At 33.1% G+C, this 20,000-nt stretch overlaps 1 protein-coding gene across 2 annotated transcripts in view; it reads left to right on the top strand.

Moving 5' to 3' along the window:
* Positions 1-20,000, top strand: part of paqr6 (progestin and adipoQ receptor family member VI) — a 67,305-nt gene that overhangs the window by 22,176 nt on the left and 25,129 nt on the right. The window contains exons 2-9 of one of the 2 annotated variants that reach the window (XM_061983102.2): positions 158-423; positions 485-612; positions 675-880; positions 7,356-7,482; positions 14,137-14,233; positions 17,313-17,457; positions 17,521-17,818; positions 17,904-18,685. In XM_061983102.2, the coding sequence (XP_061839086.1) occupies positions 158-423; positions 485-612; positions 675-880; positions 7,356-7,482; positions 14,137-14,233; positions 17,313-17,457; positions 17,521-17,768 (1,217 nt within the window). In that variant the 3' untranslated portion in view covers positions 17,769-17,818; positions 17,904-18,685. Of the gene's footprint in view, positions 1-157; positions 424-484; positions 613-674; positions 881-7,355; positions 7,483-14,136; positions 14,234-17,312; positions 17,458-17,520; positions 17,819-17,903; positions 18,686-20,000 lie in introns of those variants that run through there. The other variant, XM_061983103.2, reaches the window with a different exon arrangement.

Here is a 20,000-nt window from a genome sequence, read left to right as displayed (position 1 = left end):
GCTGGCCTGGAGCACAAACGCCACTTCTTTACATCTCATAACTGCATTGATATCTGTTGTTCCAAGCGGTGTTTGTTTACGTTTTATTAGAAGGTTGGCAGCAGACCAGCTTGACTTCCTGCGTTCCCGACTAACCCATCATGCCTGTCCTCCTTAGTGTTTCCCGTGTGGCGGGGGATCGGGGCCGGCGTCGGAGGAAAATGGAGTCAAGGCTGGGGTCGCTGCTTGCGATGGGAGCCCCCCGCCCAGGCCGATGGGGCCCGCCTCCCGGTGTCCGAGTACCCCGTGTGGTTGGTCATCTGCCGGGGTGGACGCGCCCGGCTCAGCGAGGTGTGCCAGAGAGGGAGGGGCGCCATCAAGCTGCCCACGAACATGTTCGGCATCACCTTCCCGCCTCTTTTCCATGCCCATCAGATTCCCGAGGTACACGCAGAGACTCAGCGGACGCATAAAGTGCCGTTGATGCCACTTGTGTCCTCCCCAGGTGTTCCGCGAGGAAGGCATCGTGTCCGGGTACCGCCACCCGCAGAGCTCAGTGCTGGACTGCCTCCTCAGCAGCTTCCACATGAACAACGAGACGGTCAACATCTGGACGCACTTCCTGCCAACATGGTGGGTGTCTTCAGGGCGTTGGGCCGCATGCTTCCCCCCCATTAAGGTTGATGTTTGCTCAGGTACTTCCTGTGGAGGCTGGGAGTCCTGTGCTGCACCACCAACTTCCTGACTGACAGCTACACCTGGCCGCTGCTGGTCTACATGCTGCTCATTTGCATATACCCTATCACCTCCTGCCTGGCGCACACCTTCAGCACCATGTCGCAGGAATCCCGACACATCTGCTACTTCTTCGACTACGGCGCGCTCAGCCTCTACAGCCTCGGTGAGACTATGGGCACTCTTACCTGGAGTAATGCTCTGGCTTTCAGCATTCCAAGACAACAATAGAGATCGAGCACTTTTTGATGGGTCACAATTAGGGACGGTTCCCGAATTCTCTACTTTTTGGGCACCGATTCACGTAAAACCCAACGGTGCCCTGTTACGGCACCTGAGTTGCGCGTGACGTCACGCCCAGTTGCCGACTCGGCGATTTTACATGCCCATTTAAACACCTCCAAATTTGTTTATGAAAACTACAACTAAGATGCACGTTTCAATCAAATAGCTGCTGCGTAATAAGTACAATACTTACAGTATTAACACTTTTTAGGGCGCAACAAAAAACAAAACACAGTACACACCATAAACCAGAGGTGCCCAAATTTTTGACTCACATTTTGCAGATATACTTATATATATATATATATATATATATATATATATTTTTTTTTTTTTTTTTTTTTTATTACTTTATTTATTTATTTTTTCTTAAGCAAATTAAATGTTATTTATGTAAGAAAATAATAAACTGAATAACCTAATTAATCACAGTTCAAGAGTGATTAATCTGATATATATATATATATATATATATATATATATATATATATATATATATATATATACATATATACACACACGAATACAGATATAAAGGTTTATGGCTGTCAAGTGATACATTTGTTTTTATTTAAAAAAAAATCTGATTAACACACACAAACAAACACATAATTTCAAGGGTGGCCAAAGTGCGGCATGGGGGCCATTTGCAGCTGCGGTTAAAACTAAAACTATAATGAGAAAAAACAAACATTTGGATACTAATAACTCACTAATAAGATCAGGGTTGCCAAACTTTTTCCAACACTTCAAGTATGTGTGGGCCATTTTCATATGTCTTTATTCTGTAAAAAAAAAAAAAAAGGTAGAAACATTATTAGGGTTGCACAAGAAAATAATTTCACATCCAAACTGCGATTTTCAATCTTCCCGATATGTAAATATACATGTGCATATACACATGTATACATACATACATATACACATGTATACACACATGTGTATATGTATGTATGTATATATACATATATACATGTGTATATACATGTGTATATGTATGTATGTATACATGTATATATACATGTGTATTTGTATGCATGTATGTATACATGTGTGTATGTATACATGTGTATATACATGTGTATATGTATGTATATATACATGTGTATATGTATGCATGTATGTATACATGTGTGTATGTATACATGTGTATATACATGTGTGTATGTGTGTATATACATGTGTGTATATACAGTACATGTGTGTATGTATGTATGTATACGTGTGTATATGTATTTATGTGTATATATACACGTGTATATGTATGTATGTGTATATATATATATATATATATATATGTATGTATGTATGTATACATGTGTATATGTATGTACGTGTACATGTGTATATATACATGTACATATGTATGTATGTGTACATGTGTATATGTATGTATGTGTACAGGAGTATATATACATGTGTAGATGTATGTATGTGTACATGTGTATATATAAATGTGTATATGTATGTGTTCATGTGTATATATACATGTGTATATGTATGTATGTATGTGTGTATATATACATGTGTATATGTATGTATGTATGTGTATATATACATGTGTATATGTATGTATGTATGTGTATATATATATGTGTATATGTATGTATGTATGTGTATATATAGATGTGTATATGTATGTATGTATACATGTGTATGTGTATATATACATGTGTATATGTATGTACATGTGTGTATATATACATGTGTATATGTATGTATACGTGTGTATATATACATGTGTATATGTATGTATACGTGTATATATACATGTGTATATGTATGTATACGTGTATATATACATGTGTATATGTATGTATACGTGTATATATACATGGGTATATGTATGTATACGTGTATATATGTATATATACATGTGTGTATACTGTATGTATGTATGAGTACATGTGTATATATACATGTGTATATGTATGTATGTGTACATGTGTATATATACATGTGTATATTAGGGCTACAACTAACGATTAATTTGATAATCGATTAATATGTCGATTATTACTTCGATTAATCTATTAATAATTGGATAAAAGAGACAAACTACATTTCTATCCTTTCCAGTATTTTATTGGGGAAAAAAACCCAGGATACTGGCACCATACTTATTTTGCTTATTGTTTCTCAGCTGTTTGTACATGTTGCAGTTTATAAATAAAGGTTTATAAAAAATAAAAATAAATATTGCATCTGCGCATGCGCATAGCATAGATCCAACGAATCGATGACTAAATTAATCGCCAACTATTTTTTTAATCGATTTAATCGATTAGTTGTTGCAGCCCTAGTGTATATGTATGTATGTATACATGTGTATATGTATGTATGTATGTATGTATGTATACATGTATGTATGTATGTATGTGTATATGTATGTATGTATGTATACATGTATGTATGTATGTGTATATGTATGTATGTGTATATGTATGTATGTGTATATGTATGTACGTGTATATATAAATGTGTATATGTATGTATGTGTGTGTATATATACATGTGTATATGTATGTATGTATGTGTATATGTATGTATGTGTATATGTATGTATGTGTATATATACATGTGTATATGTATGTATGTATTTGTATATATACATGTGTATATGTATGTATGTATTTGTATATATACATGTGTATATGTATGTATGTATGTGTATATATGTATGTGTATATATACATGTGTATATGTATGTATGTGTATACATACATGTGTATATATGTGTATACATACATGTGTATATGTATGTATGTGTATACATACATGTGTATATGTATGTATGTGTATACATACATGTGTATATGTATGTATACATGTGTACATATACATGTGTATATGCATGTATAAATGTGTATATATACATGTGTGTATATATACATGTGTGTGTATATATATACATGTGTATATGCATGTATACATGTGTGTATGTATGTATACATGTGTATACATACATGTGTGTATGTATGTATACATGTGTATACATACATGTGTGTATGTATGTATACATGTGTATATATACATGTGTGTATGTATGTATACATGTGTATATATACATGTGTGGATGTATGTATACATGTGTTTAAATACATGTGTGTATGTATGTATACATGTGTGTATATACGTATGCATGTGTGTATATACACGTACACATGTATATATGTATATACACGTGATATATATAATGTATATACACATGTGTATATATACACATGTATATACACAAATAAATGTGTATATATATACATGTATATACACAAATACATGTATATACACGTGTTTTTATACATGTATATACACATGTGTATATATACATGTATATACACGTGTATATATACATGTACAGTATATAGACAAATACATGTATATACACAAATACATGTATATACACATGTGTATATACACATGTGTATATATACATGTATATACACATGTGTATATATACATGTATATACACGTGTATATATACATGTATATACAAGTGTATATATATATACATGTATATGCACATGTGTATATATATACATGTATATGCACATCAATCAATCAATCAATCAATGTTTATTTATAAAGCCCTAAATCACAAGTGTCTCAAAGGGCTGCACAAGCCACAACGACATCCTCGGTACAAAGCCCACATGTGTATATATATACATGTATATATGTATATACACATACATGTATATACACACGTATATATGTATATACACATGTATATATGTATATATATGTATATACCCGTGTATATATGTATATGCACATGTATATACATATATACACATGTATATATGTATATACACATGTGTATATGTATATATACGTGTGTATATATACACGTGTATATATACACATGTGTATATATACACGTGTGTGTATATATACATGTATATATACACGTGTGTATATATACATGTTTATATATACACATGTGTATATATACATGTATATATACACATGTGTATATACATGTGTATATACATGTATATATGTACATACATATGTGTATATGTATGTATGTATATATACATGTGTATATTTATGTATGTATACATGTGTGCATATACATGTGTATATGTATGTATACATGTGTATATATTCATGTGTATATGTTTGTATGTATGTATATATGTGTGTGTGTATATATACATGTGTATATGTATGTATTCATGTGTATATATACATGTGTATATGTTTGTATGTATGTATATGTGTGTGTATATATACATGTGTGTATATATACATGTGTGTGTATATATATATGTATGTATGTATACATGTGTGTATATATGTATACATGTGTATATTTACATGTGTGTATATATGTATGTATGTATGTATACATGTGTATATGTATGTATGTATGTATGTATACACGTGTGTATATGTATGTATGTATGTATACACGTGTGTATATATACATGTGTATGAATTGTCGGAGGCAGATATTTACATATATCCGAATTTAAGTTGTACTTCTTTCATTTATTAGTCATATTTGAAAACAGCTCGTCTTTTTCCATTTATTCTCTTGATGCTCTGTCAGCAAGCATACTATGTGTGAAAACCTTGAGTTCTTTGGAATGTATTATGGCTAGGGAGTTGTGCTTTTGTTATGGCTAGGGAGGTGGAAGAAAAGAGAGGTTTTTGGCGTTGGGAAGGGAGACCATTTTGGGGGTGCGCGATAGAAGGTTCTAGGGTTAGACTGGTCTCAATCATATTTATATGTTGTCAAAGCTTTGAGAATATATACGGTACAACAAAATACCTATTCTGTCTCTGGTGGTTTTTTCAACTCAGCTTTAAGTGTCGGAAAGAACTTGGGAGCGAATTGAGACTTGAATTCCCTGGGAGGAAAAACTGGTCCAAAACGCAACAGTATGTATACATGTGTGTGTATATATACATATGTATGTATGTATATATGTATGTATGTATATATATATATACATGTGTATATGTATGTATACATGTGTGTACATATACATGTGTATATGTTTGTATACATGTGTATATATATACATGTGTATATGTATGTACTGTATGTATGTGTACATGTGTATGTATGTATACATGTGTATATATACATGTGTATATGTATGTATGTATATATGTGTGTGTGTGTATATATATATATATATATATATATATATACACACACACACACACACAATTTATATTAATATAATGGATATATAATTAATATAAATGGGTTTTAAGAGTATGTGAAAGTTGGACTCCTACCATGTTTACTTCCGTGGCGACCTCTTTAAAGTTTTGTCATCAATCAGAAATATCAAGCAGCTAAAATGCCCCAAACATGGATAAGTGTGGAGAGAGTGTTTTACATGTTTCCCATCATGCATTGCAGGGGATTCATCCATCCATCCATCCATTCATTTTCTACCCAATTAAATTCAAAATACTTTACTTGTACCCGTGGGGCAATTAAGAGGCACACAGAGCAGTAAATGAGCGAGGATTTCAAGTGAAACACAACATTATAGTTAAATAAAAATATATCCATACATACAGAGCTATGTGCAAGTAGATAGATAGATATTAGATAATAAAGTGATTGTGGTGCATGGCACATAATAGGATGACAGATTAAAAATATACTATAGCTATATAAATGGTATACTGTAAGAATCATAATAAAGTGCCCTGTTAGCATAATAACAAGTCTTTGGGGTTAGTTAGGAGCATGCGGGTGGGGGTGTAGGGGATCAGGACTTGGGGACAAAGGTCTTCTTCTGTGTCCTGCAGTAGGGCCAACAAAGCCGACGTGTGAGGGGTCCTGCATGATTCCACCTGCTAACTTGAGTGTCTGAAGCTCGTAGATGCTAGACAGATTCCTTACAGGAAGTCCAATGATTTTACAACAGACTTTGCGCTTTCTGTTCTGGAGGCTGGTAGAGTGGAACCAGCGGGTTATAGAGAATGTAATGATGCTCTCCATGAAGGAGTAGTAGAAAGTCAGGAGGATGTTCTTGCTGACTTCGAAGGAATTGAGCCTCATAAGAAGGTATTTTCGTGATATCCTCTGTGCTGGAGGAGGATTATAGCTCGTTGTCAAGTATGGCACCCAGGTATTTGTACTCCTGGTCTACCTCCCGAGACATTTTGAATTATGTGTTGTGCTCGGACATTTATTTTATAACATCCACACATTTCAGTGAGCCGGTTGTGTTACGTGTGACCATGTGTGTTGACTTTTTTTGTTTTCCAGTTTATTTGCGTCATGAGTGGGAAAGGTGGTTTGGGATTGGGTCGTATAAGTAAATGCTATGGGTACTGCGAGTGTTTTATCATAGTGAGGTGGTAAACACTTTGTTTTCCCGCAGGAAGTGCTATTAGCTATGGTTGCTACGTGATGCCAGACAGTTGGGTGAACAGTTGGCTCCATCAGCACTTTGTGCCCATCGCCTTTGGCAACTCTTTGTTCTGCACCAGCCTGTCCTGCTACTCACGGTGAGACCACACTCCCGCCATTTGCATATTAGGGCGGCAACCATTCCTTTTAACAACGATTCCTGGTGGTTGCCGATACAACATACATTTTTTCAGAACAATACGATCCAAAACTATGGCGCGAGTTGACCTGGATTCAGTAACTTTATATCAAAAACAAATCAAGCAGTGCGAGTGTAAAATAAATAGACACTACAGGTGAATTTTACTATATTGCTGGTATTTCTTGTAAGGAAATTATGTGCTCATGAATTATGATACAAACAAACAAGTAAACAACAATTAATGTTATATCTTGTAAGGAAATGATGTATACATGAATCATGGATACAAACAAGTAATACACAATGCATTCACATCTCTTTTGAATAAAGTGCAAGCAACATTTTAGCTTCAATTAACAAGAGGAACACATAACATTTTCAATAAAAGTAAGCAACATTTTAACCTGCCACTTCAGCGTTTGTTTTTCAACATAAATTAATTTCCCAATCAAAAATAAAGTGCAACCAACATTTCTTCAGGTTGAATTAGCAGTAGGTTTACCTGAGAAATGAAGTGCAAGCAAATCTTTTCAGATTAAATGAGCGGTGGTTTGACCTGCTACTGCTCTTATTTTAATAAACATGGAACAGATTTTTCATTCATAAGTAACTTCTTTTTTTTTTCTTTTTTTTTAACTTTCTCAGCAATACTAATGTACTATGTTCAGGAAGTCGGTCCTTCGCTGTAACTTGCTCCGCTCTCACGTCCGTCGCTTAAAGTTGTGTTGTGGCTTTATATTATTGTGTTGTCGTTTGTATTTGTTGTGGCTTTTGCAATCCTGCTGTAGCTGACAGTTGTTGTGCTGTAATCTATGACATTGTCTTGTGGCGTTTACGTTACACACATAATTACTAATACAAAAACCTAAGACACACTTACTTGTTGTACATACACTTACACACATGTATAATTAATTATACACACACTTACACACATTTATAATTACTTATACACATTTATAATTACTTATACACACACTTATACAAACACCTATACACACTTACTTGTTTTACACACATTTATATTTACTTATACACATTTATAATTGCTTATACACACACTTATACAAACACCTATACACACTTACTTGTTGCACACACACTTACACACATTTATATTTACTTATACACATTTATAATTACTTATACACACTTATACAAACACCTATACACACTTACTTGTTGCACACACACTTACACACATTTATATTTACTTATACACATTTATAATTACTTATACACACTTATACAAACACCTATACATACTGACTTGTTGTACACACACTTACACACATTTATAATTACTTATACACACACTTACACACATTTATAATTCCTTATACAAACACTTGTACATACTTACTTGTACACACACTTATACACATTTATAATTACTTATACACACTTATACAAACACCTATACATACTTACTTGTTGTACACACACTTACACACATTTATAATTACGTATACAAACACCTAATACACACTTACTTGTTGTACATACACTTACACACATGTATAATTATACACACACTTACACACATTTATAATTACTTATACACATTTATAATTACTTATACACATACAAACACCTATACACACTCGTACTTGTTGCACACACACTTACACACATTTATATTTACTTATACACATTTATAATTACTTATACACACACTTATACAAACACCTATACACACTTACTTGTTGCACACACACTTACACACATTTATAATTACTTATACACATTTATAATTACTTATACACACTTATACAAACACCTATACATACTGACTTGTTGTACACACACTTACACACATTTATAATTACTTATACACACACTTACACACATTTATAATTACTTATACAAACACTTGTACATACTTACTTGTTGTACACACACTTATACACATTTATAATTACTTATACACACTTATACAAACACCTATACACACTTACTTGTTGTACACACACTTACACACATGTATAATTACTTATACACACACTTACACACATTTATAATTACTTATACAAACACCTACACACACACGTACTTGTTGCACACACACTTACATTTATATTTACTTATACACATTTATAATTACTTATACACACACTTATACAAACACCTATACACACTTACTTGTTGCACACACACTTACACACATTTATAATTACTTATACACACATTTACCATGACTTATACACACTTACTTGTTGTACACACACTTACACACATTTATAATTACTTATACACACTTACTTGTTGTACACACACTTACACACATTTATATTTACCTATACGCACACTTACACACATTTATAATTACTTATACACACTTATACAAACACCTATACATACTGACTTGTTGTACACACACTTACACACATTTATATTTACTTATAAACATTTATAATTACTTATACACACTTATACAAACACCTATACATACTGACTTGTTGTACACACACTTACACACATTTATAATTACTTATACAAACACTTATACATACTTACTTGTTGTACACACACTTACACACCTTTATAATTACTTATACACATTTATAATTACTTATACACACACTTACACGCATTTAATAATTACTTATACACACTTATATAAACACCTATACATACTTACTTGTTGTACACACACTTACACACATTTATAATTACTTATACACACACCTACCCACATTTATAATTACTTATACACACACTTGCACACATTTATAATTACTTATACACGCACTTACACACATTTATAATTACTTATACACACATTTATCATGACTTATACACACTTACTTGTTGTACACACACTTACACACATTTATATTTACTTATACACACACTTACACACATTTATAATTACTTATACACACTTACTTGTTTTACACACACTTACACACATTTTTATTTACCTATACGCACACTTACACACATTTATAATTACTTATACACACTTACTTGTTGTACACACACTTACACACATTTATATTTACCTATACGCACACTTACACACATTTATAATTACTTGCCACACCTAGTGTGTGTGTGTGACAATCATCGGCACTTTAACTTAACTTATACACACACTTAAACAAACACCTATACACACTTACTTGTTGTACACACACTTACACACCTTTATAATTACTTATACACATTTATAATTACTTATACACACACTTGCACACATTTAATAATTACTTATACACACTTATATAAACACCTATACATACTTACTTGTTGTACACACACTTACACACATTTATAATTACTTATACACACACCTACCCACATTTATAATTACTTATACACACACTTGCACACTTTTATAATTACTTATACACGCACTTACACACATTTATAATTACTTATACACACATTTACCATGACTTATACACACTTACTTGTTGTACACACACTTACACACATTTATAATTACTTATACACACTTACTTGTTGTACACACACTTACACACATTTATATTTACCTATACGCACACTTACACACATTTATAATTACTTATACACACTTATACAAACACCTATCCATACTGACTTGTTGTACACACACTTACACACATTTATAATTACTTATACACACACTTACACACATTTATAATTACTTATACAAACACTTGTACATACTTACTTGTTGTACACACACTTATACACATTTATAATTACTTATACACACTTATACAAACACCTACACACACTTACACACCTTTATAATTACTTATACACATTTATAATTACTTATACACACACATTTAATAATTACTTATACACACTTATATAAACACCTATGCATACTTACTTGTTGTACACACACTTACACACATTTATAATTACTTATACACACACCTACCCACATTTATAATTACTTATACACACACTTGCACACATTTATAATTACTTATACACACTTACTTGTTTTACACACACTTACACACATTTTTATTTACCTATACGCACACTTACACACATTTATAATTACTTATACACACTTACTTGTTGTACACACACTTACACACATTTATATTTACCTATACGCACACTTACACACATTTATAATTACTTGCCACACCTAGTGTGTGTGTGTGACAATCATCGGCACTTTAACTTAACTTATACACACACTTATACAAACACCTATACACACTTACTTGTTGTACACACACTTACACACCTTTATAATTACTTATACACATTTATAATTACTTATACACACACTTACGCACATTTAATAATTACTTATACACACTTATATAAACACCTATGCATATTTACTTGTTGTTCACACACTTACACACATGTATAATTACTTATACACACACCTACCCACATTTATAATTACTTATACACACACTTGCACACATTTATAATTATTTATACACGCACTTACACACATTTATAATTACTTATACACACATTTATCATGACTTATACACACTTACTTGTTGTACACACACTTACACACATTTATATTTACTTATACACACACGTACACACATTTATAATTACTTATACACACTTACTTGTTGTACACACACTTACACACATTTATATTTACCTATACGCACACTTACACACATTTATAATTACTTATACAAACACCTATACATACTGACTTGTTGTACACACACTTACACACATTTATAATTACTTATACACACACTTACACACATTTATAATTACTTATACAAACACTTGTACATACTTACTTGTTGTACACACACTTATACACGTTTATAATTACTTATACACACTCATACAAACACCTATACACACTTACTTGTTGTACACACACTTACACACCTTTATAATTACTTATACACATTTATAATTACTTATACACACACTTACACACATTTAATAATTACTTATACACACTTATATAAACACTTATGCATACTTACTTGTTGTACACACACTTACACACATTTATATTTACTTATACACATTTATAATTATTTATACACACACTTGCACACATTTATATTTACTTATACACGCACTTACACACATTTATAATTACTTATACACACATTTACACACATTTATCATGACTTATACACACTTACTTGTTGTACACACACTTACACACATTTATATTTACTTATACACACACTTACACACATTTATAATTACTTATACACACTTACTTGTTGTACACACACTTACACACATTTATATTTACCTATACGCACAACTACACACATTTATAATTACTTATACACACTTATACAAACACCTATACATACTGACTTGTTGTACACACACTTACACACATTTATAATTACTTATACACACACTTACACACATTTATAATTACTTATACAAACACTTGTACATACTTACTTGTTGTACACACACTTACACACATTTATAATTACTTATACACACTTATACAAACACCTATACATACTTACTTGTTGTACACACACTTACACACCTTTATAATTACTTCTACACATTTATAATGACTTATACACACACTTACACACATTTAATAATTACTTATACACACTTATATAAACACCTATACATACTTACTTGTTGTACACACACTTACACACATTTATAATTACTTATACACACACCTACCCACATTTATAATTACTTATACACACACTTGCACACATTTATAATTACTTATACACGCACTTACACACATTTATAATTACTTATAGACACATTTACACACATTTATCATGACTTATACACACTTACTTGTTGTACACACATTTATATTTACTTATACACACACTTACACACATTTATAATTACTTATACACACTTACTTGTTGTACACACATTTATATTTACTTATACACACATTTATAATTACTTATACACACTTACTTGTTGTACACACACTTACACACATTTATATTTACCTATACGCACACTTACACACATTTATAATTACTTGCCACACCTAGTGTGTGTGTGACAATCATCGGCACTTTAACTTAACTTATACACACACTTTTACAAACACTTATACACACTTACTTGTTGTACACACACTTATACACATTTATAATTACTTAGACACACTTACACACATTTATAATTACTTATACACACACTTAGACACATTTATAATTACTTATACACACACTTATACAAACACCTATACACACTTGTTGTACACACACTTATACACATTTATAATTACTTATACACGTACACAAACCCTTAAACCCACTTTACACGTCACGTCCGTCGCCTAAAGTTGTGTTGTGTCTTTATATTATTGTGTTGTTGTTTGTATTTGTTGCGGCTTTTGCAATCGTGCGTTTGCGTTTGTTATGACCTTTCTCAGTCGCCGTAGCTATCAGCCATTTTTGTTTTGATGACTTGACGACTTGAGTAACGTATACTGTTCTTATCATTAAGTGTTCAACTTCCTAAAAAGTCTGCCGTTCTTAAATTCAATGTTTTCTTTTTTTTAGTATCAATAAAATCGATATAATGCCTTTCAAAACACAGATCGAGCACAGATCGATAGACTTGAAATTTAGGAATATAAATCGGTCTATTGATGTATCAAGCAATCGTTATCCCACTAATGTATATTTATCTCTCTCAGGTCCTTGGAGGTCTATTCCCCAAACAAAAGCAAAGTGTTGAGGACCACTGCCTTTGTCGTTCCCTTCATCTTTGACAACCTTCCTGTTTTCTACAGGGTGAGTGAACTTGTATAAAATAATATAAATATGTGATGTACGCCCAAAGGAGAACTGCACTTCTTTTTATGAATGTTGTCTATCATTTACTATCCTTATATAAGACAAGAACACATGTGTTTTTACCCCACTGCATTCTAAACAGTAAATAAACGCTAGCAAGAGTCGGCTAACAATGGAGTCAATGTGAGTCGCTCTATTCCGCCTTTAAAGCGCTCTAAAAAAAACCTCCATCGAGGTTTTATATACATGCTGTAAATATATATGTAATGTAGTAACATCCATAATAACATGTAATATTTACATATTTCGCTCATTTTAAGTATTAATTTCACAGACGCATCACAAAGTTCACTTTTTCTTTCAACAACTACTAATCATGGCAGACTTGATGAGACTACTTTGGGACAAACGATGATCCAGAAACGTCTATTTTTGATGCTGAGTATTGTCATGTCTGTGTAATCATGTTTTGTGTTAAGTCATGTTTTTGTTTAGTTATAGGACTCTTTAGTTTCTGTCTTTTCACTCCCTTGTCTTGTTTCCATGATTACCCCATTAGTTTCACCTGTTCCACGTTTGGACTCATTGTGCACTCTTGTTTGTCACCATAGCAACCATTAGTTTTCACCTGTCACGTCACGCACCTGTTTCACGTTTTGAGTCACGCACCTGCTTTCACTAATCATGTCCATAGTAATTAAGTTCATTCATTTTCTGTTGTTCGTCCTGACGACCTCACACCACATTTATGCTCTGTTCATGCCTGATACTTCTTTTCATGTCAATTCTTCAAGCAACGACTTTTGTCCAAGCCAAGTAAGTTTTTGTTCCATATTTATAGTCTTTTTGGTTTCATAGTTTGTTCTCCGCCATTGTGCGTGTTTTTTGTTTGTACTTTTTTGCTATAGTCTTTTGGTTTTATAGTTTATTCTCCGCCACTGTGCGCGCTTTCATTTATTCTTTTTTTTGATAATAATAAATCATGTACCTTCATTCCCGTCTCGCACGAGCCAACTTTCCGTTGCATCCTGGAAAAGCACACACCCCGGACCAAGTCTTGACAAGTATAGAGGATGATCTACAAGTTTTAGCAGCTGTGTGCTAAACAGATGCAGCTTTAGTGAAACACTAAGCATCATGTAGCAGTATTGCTAAGTGCTAAACAGCACATACAAACATAATAAAACAATCACTTACTGTACTGTGTCTGCTCTCACAGGAATAAAGACTGGTGGAATGTTTATCTTCCCGTTTACACGAACAATTCATCATAATCCTCACGCAGGGTTAAAAAACAAACGTCTTTTTGTGTCTTTCTGGCCATCTCCGGGTCTAAGTTGGATGTCAAAGATGACCAACTTGTGGGTTTATGTCCACAGCCTTCTACTATCTAGGTTGGAGGCATGATTTATAATCTAGAATTAATTTTCACCAACTCAGAGGCGATGCAGCAACTCAATATGTCAATATAGCAGCATAAGCTAGTTAGCTCCCTGTTATCACAACGCCACTAAAAGTAGTTCCTCTGCATTAGCGCTTATAATAACAATATCGCTAATACTTGGTTAAAATTCAGGTCACGACATGTAAATGGGTATTGTTGGCGCTTTTTGGATGTTTTTAGATGGTTTTATGGGCACAATAGTATACTCCCAATGGCCACCTCTTACTTGCAATATTTTACGATTTAGAATGCATTAAAAACGTGTGTAATTGTCTTACATAAGGATTGTAGAGTGCGGTTCCATTTTTACCCCTTTGATGCTGTCATCAACCCAATGAACTGATTATCAATCAGTTGAGCCATGTAGCAATCAATAAAGAAAGTTATTGATCATCATGAATCATTACTTTGAAATAATATTCAATGGAACAAAAGTTTATCACGTTTTTATTGCAATGAGGTGGCGACTTGTCCAGGGTGTACCCTGCCTTCCGCCCGATTGTAGCTGAGATAGGCTCCAGCGCCCCCCTGCGACTCCAAAGGGAATAAGCGATAGAAAATGGATGGATGGAAGTTTTTATTATAAATGTTTGCACTGCTTTCCACTGAAGAAAACGGATTAAATAAGAATGTTTGGGGGGGAAAAAAATAAAAAAAATTGTAAGATAATACCCAAGCACTGTCAATTAAATACTCTGTTGATTATGTTAAACTGTTCATTAATTACATATTACATTTTTCCTTATATATTTATTAGTGCTGACAAAATTAGCGAGTTAACTCATGTGATTAATAACTCAAACTATTGCATTAATCATAAACACACTTAAATTAAACATGGAATTTATTTTGAGCATAACAGCTCTTTTACGTTAACCGCTATACAGTTTTTGTTCAGATCAATGCTTACATCAGTTAAAATAAATCCTGAAAGAACCTAAGATTAAACTAAATATTGTAGTTAAAATACATCCTGAAAGAACTTTAAATAAAACTAAATATTGTAGTTAAAATACATCCTGAAAGAACTTTAAATAAAACTAAATATTGTAGTTAAAATACATCCTGAAAGAACTTTAAATAAAATTAATTATATTTAAAATACATCCTGAAAGAACTTTAGATGAAAGTAAATATATCTAAAATACATCCTGAAAGAACTTTAGATTAAACTAAATATTATATTTAAAATATTATTTAAAACTGTCAGCAAGTTTTGTGCAAATAAATGACATGTGGTTCAAGTAAAATATTCTAAAACGTTATTGGATTATATTCTGACAACTAAACTGCATTTGTGTTATGTTTTTTTTTGTTTTTTTTAAATAATTTGACAGCCCTACTATTTTAATAATGTATCATATAATAGAACATTTATGTTTTGTGTAGTTGTAAACTGTTTGAATACACTATTTATTATCTTGATACATTTATCAAAATAAATACAATTATTTATTTTTACTGTATTTTCTTTAACGTGTGATTATGGTTTAATTTCTGATAGATGTAAAGTATTTTTATGATCATAATGTTTTAAGTCCATATAACGGAGCACAATACAAATATATATCAATGATTATTCATTTATGGGCTCCAGTAGATATTGACCAGTTGTTGTTGTTGTTGTTGTAGCTCCTCCTGTCCTGTGGGGGGAGCTCTAGCCCGAGCGAGGAGGACCTCAGCCACACCTACCAGGTGTCCTTTGCCCTCCTCACCTGCTTCCTCTTCACCTCGCACCTCCCTGAGAGGCTGGCGCCCGGACGCTTCGACTACTTTGGTGCGTCCTTCTCGGTTTCCGCCCGGTCGCAACTTGGATGACGACGCCATTTTGTTCCCGCAGGCCACAGCCACCAGCTGTTCCACGTGAGCGCCGTGGTGGCCACGCACTTTCAGATGCAGGCCATCATCGGCGACATGACCTCGCGGAGGGCGTGGCTTGTGGCGCAGGGAGCCACGCCCTCCCTCCAGGGCACCGCGGGGGTGCTGGTGGTCAGCCTGCTCCTCAACTTGGGCGTCATCGCCATCTTCAGCGCGCCGCTGCTCTGGAGGTCATGCCGGACGCCGCGTGGCGACATCAAAGAGCAGTGAGGGCGGGGCCTAACGGGATCTTCTGTGTCAGTCAAGCGCTGAAGATTCAGGTGGGTTTCATTTCTCAAACCTTTTGGTTTAATTAAATTCTTCTTATTATATATATATATATATTATTTTTATTCTACTTTTAAGTGAGCTGGACACTTCATTCTGTGACCACTGGTCGGCGCCAGAGAGCTTCTTCTTAGATGAGTTTCTATGGAAACACAGCACAATAATAAGACCACATCCATCCAGCCTTTTTTCTACCGCTTGTCCCTTTCGACTACAATTTCACTCAAATGTCCAGTTAAGTTGCTGCCAAAACACAAGGAATTCACTACTAAATCTATATCTTGGACCTCTTTTACGTCATAAAAAAAAATATATGTATCATAAAAACATATCATAGCAACTTTTTAAGGCCTAAAAAGTGAGTTTTTTTAAAATTATATTTTAATAATTAAAACCATTTTGTCATGAGTTTTCAGACTAATACTAATATTTTTAAGGATTTTGCAGTTTTTAAGGTCAATATTGCATAATGATAAAGTTTACGTAACTAACTACCTTTTTATACATGTTGCTGGTAAAACACTTACACAGGTTTATAATTACTTATACACACACCTATACACACATTTATAACATCTTATACGCACACTTACATTTTATACACACACTCACATCTTATACGCACTCATACAACACATAATACTTTTACACACATATAAACACATACTGTACTTACACACTTACATATTATACACACTTACAAACACTTACACACACTCACATGACACATATACACTTGAGACATCAAATTCTCACACATTTTATACACACTTAGACACGTACACACCAAACATATACATAATGTCTTAAACACACTTTTACACACGTATAAACCCATATTGTAATTACACACTTACATATACACAACACAAAAATACACTCTTACACACACTTTTACACACATTTAAACACATACTGTACTTATAAACTTACATATTATACACACACATAAACTCTTACACACACCTTTACACACACTGTACTTACACGCTATACACACTTTTTATACACACTTAGACACACCACACATATACATAAACTCTTAAACACACTTTTACACACGTATAAACCCATATTATACACACTTACACACATTTACACAACACATTCATAAACTCTTACACACACTTTTACACACATATACTGTAAACACATACTGTACTTACACATTATACACACATACACCCACACAACACATATACACTTATACATAAACTCTTACACACACCTTTACACACATATAAACACATACTGTACTTAAACACACATATTATACACACTTAGACACACACACACACCAAACATATACATAAACTCTTACACACAATTATACAAACATATAAACACATACTGTACTTACACACTTACATATTATTTACACAGCACATATACACTTATACATAAACTCTTACACACACCTTTACACACATACTGTACTTAAACACACATATTATACACACTTAGACACACACACACACCAAACATATACATAAACTCTTACACACAATTATACAAACACATAAACACATTCTGTACTTACACACTTATACGGACATACTGTATGCACACACTCATACACACACTCTTATACACACACACACACGTATGAGTGTTTGTAAGAAACTTGAAAGTGACTTAAGGACTGTGAGATGTCACGTAAACACACACACACATACTTGTACACAAACACGTGCGAGTGTTTGGAAGATGCTCAGGACAGTGGGATGTGTCACATGTTAATGGAGAGTGTAGAGTCACAAAGAGTATACACACACTTGCAGTATACACACACTTGATGTATATACACACATGCAGTACTGTATATACTCACTAACAGTATATACATCCTTGCCGTATACACGTACACACACATACATTTAGGCCACAATATTGAGCCACAACTCAGTGATAACAAGTTGTTGGTGTATTATATATAAAAGCACTTGAAGCCACGTCAAGTTGCTAAATCTTGCTTTCAGTAAAAAAAAAAAAAAAAAAAAAAAAAATTCCTGCCGGTATTATTCTTAGTCTTGTTGCTGCTTGTGTTGTAAACATTGTTGGGATTTTTTTACTGGAAACGTGACAACAACAACAACAAACTAGCTAAAAGGTGCTTCTCCAGGTTTTCTACTTTTGATGTAACAATTTGAATGTATAAATAACTTTGTGTGTATA

Source organism: Nerophis lumbriciformis, linkage group LG21, assembly GCF_033978685.3.
Source record: "Nerophis lumbriciformis linkage group LG21, RoL_Nlum_v2.1, whole genome shotgun sequence".
Taxonomy (NCBI): domain Eukaryota; kingdom Metazoa; phylum Chordata; class Actinopteri; order Syngnathiformes; family Syngnathidae; genus Nerophis; species Nerophis lumbriciformis.
Note: the sequence above shows the minus strand (reverse complement) of the source record. Positions and strands in the feature narration are given on the sequence as shown.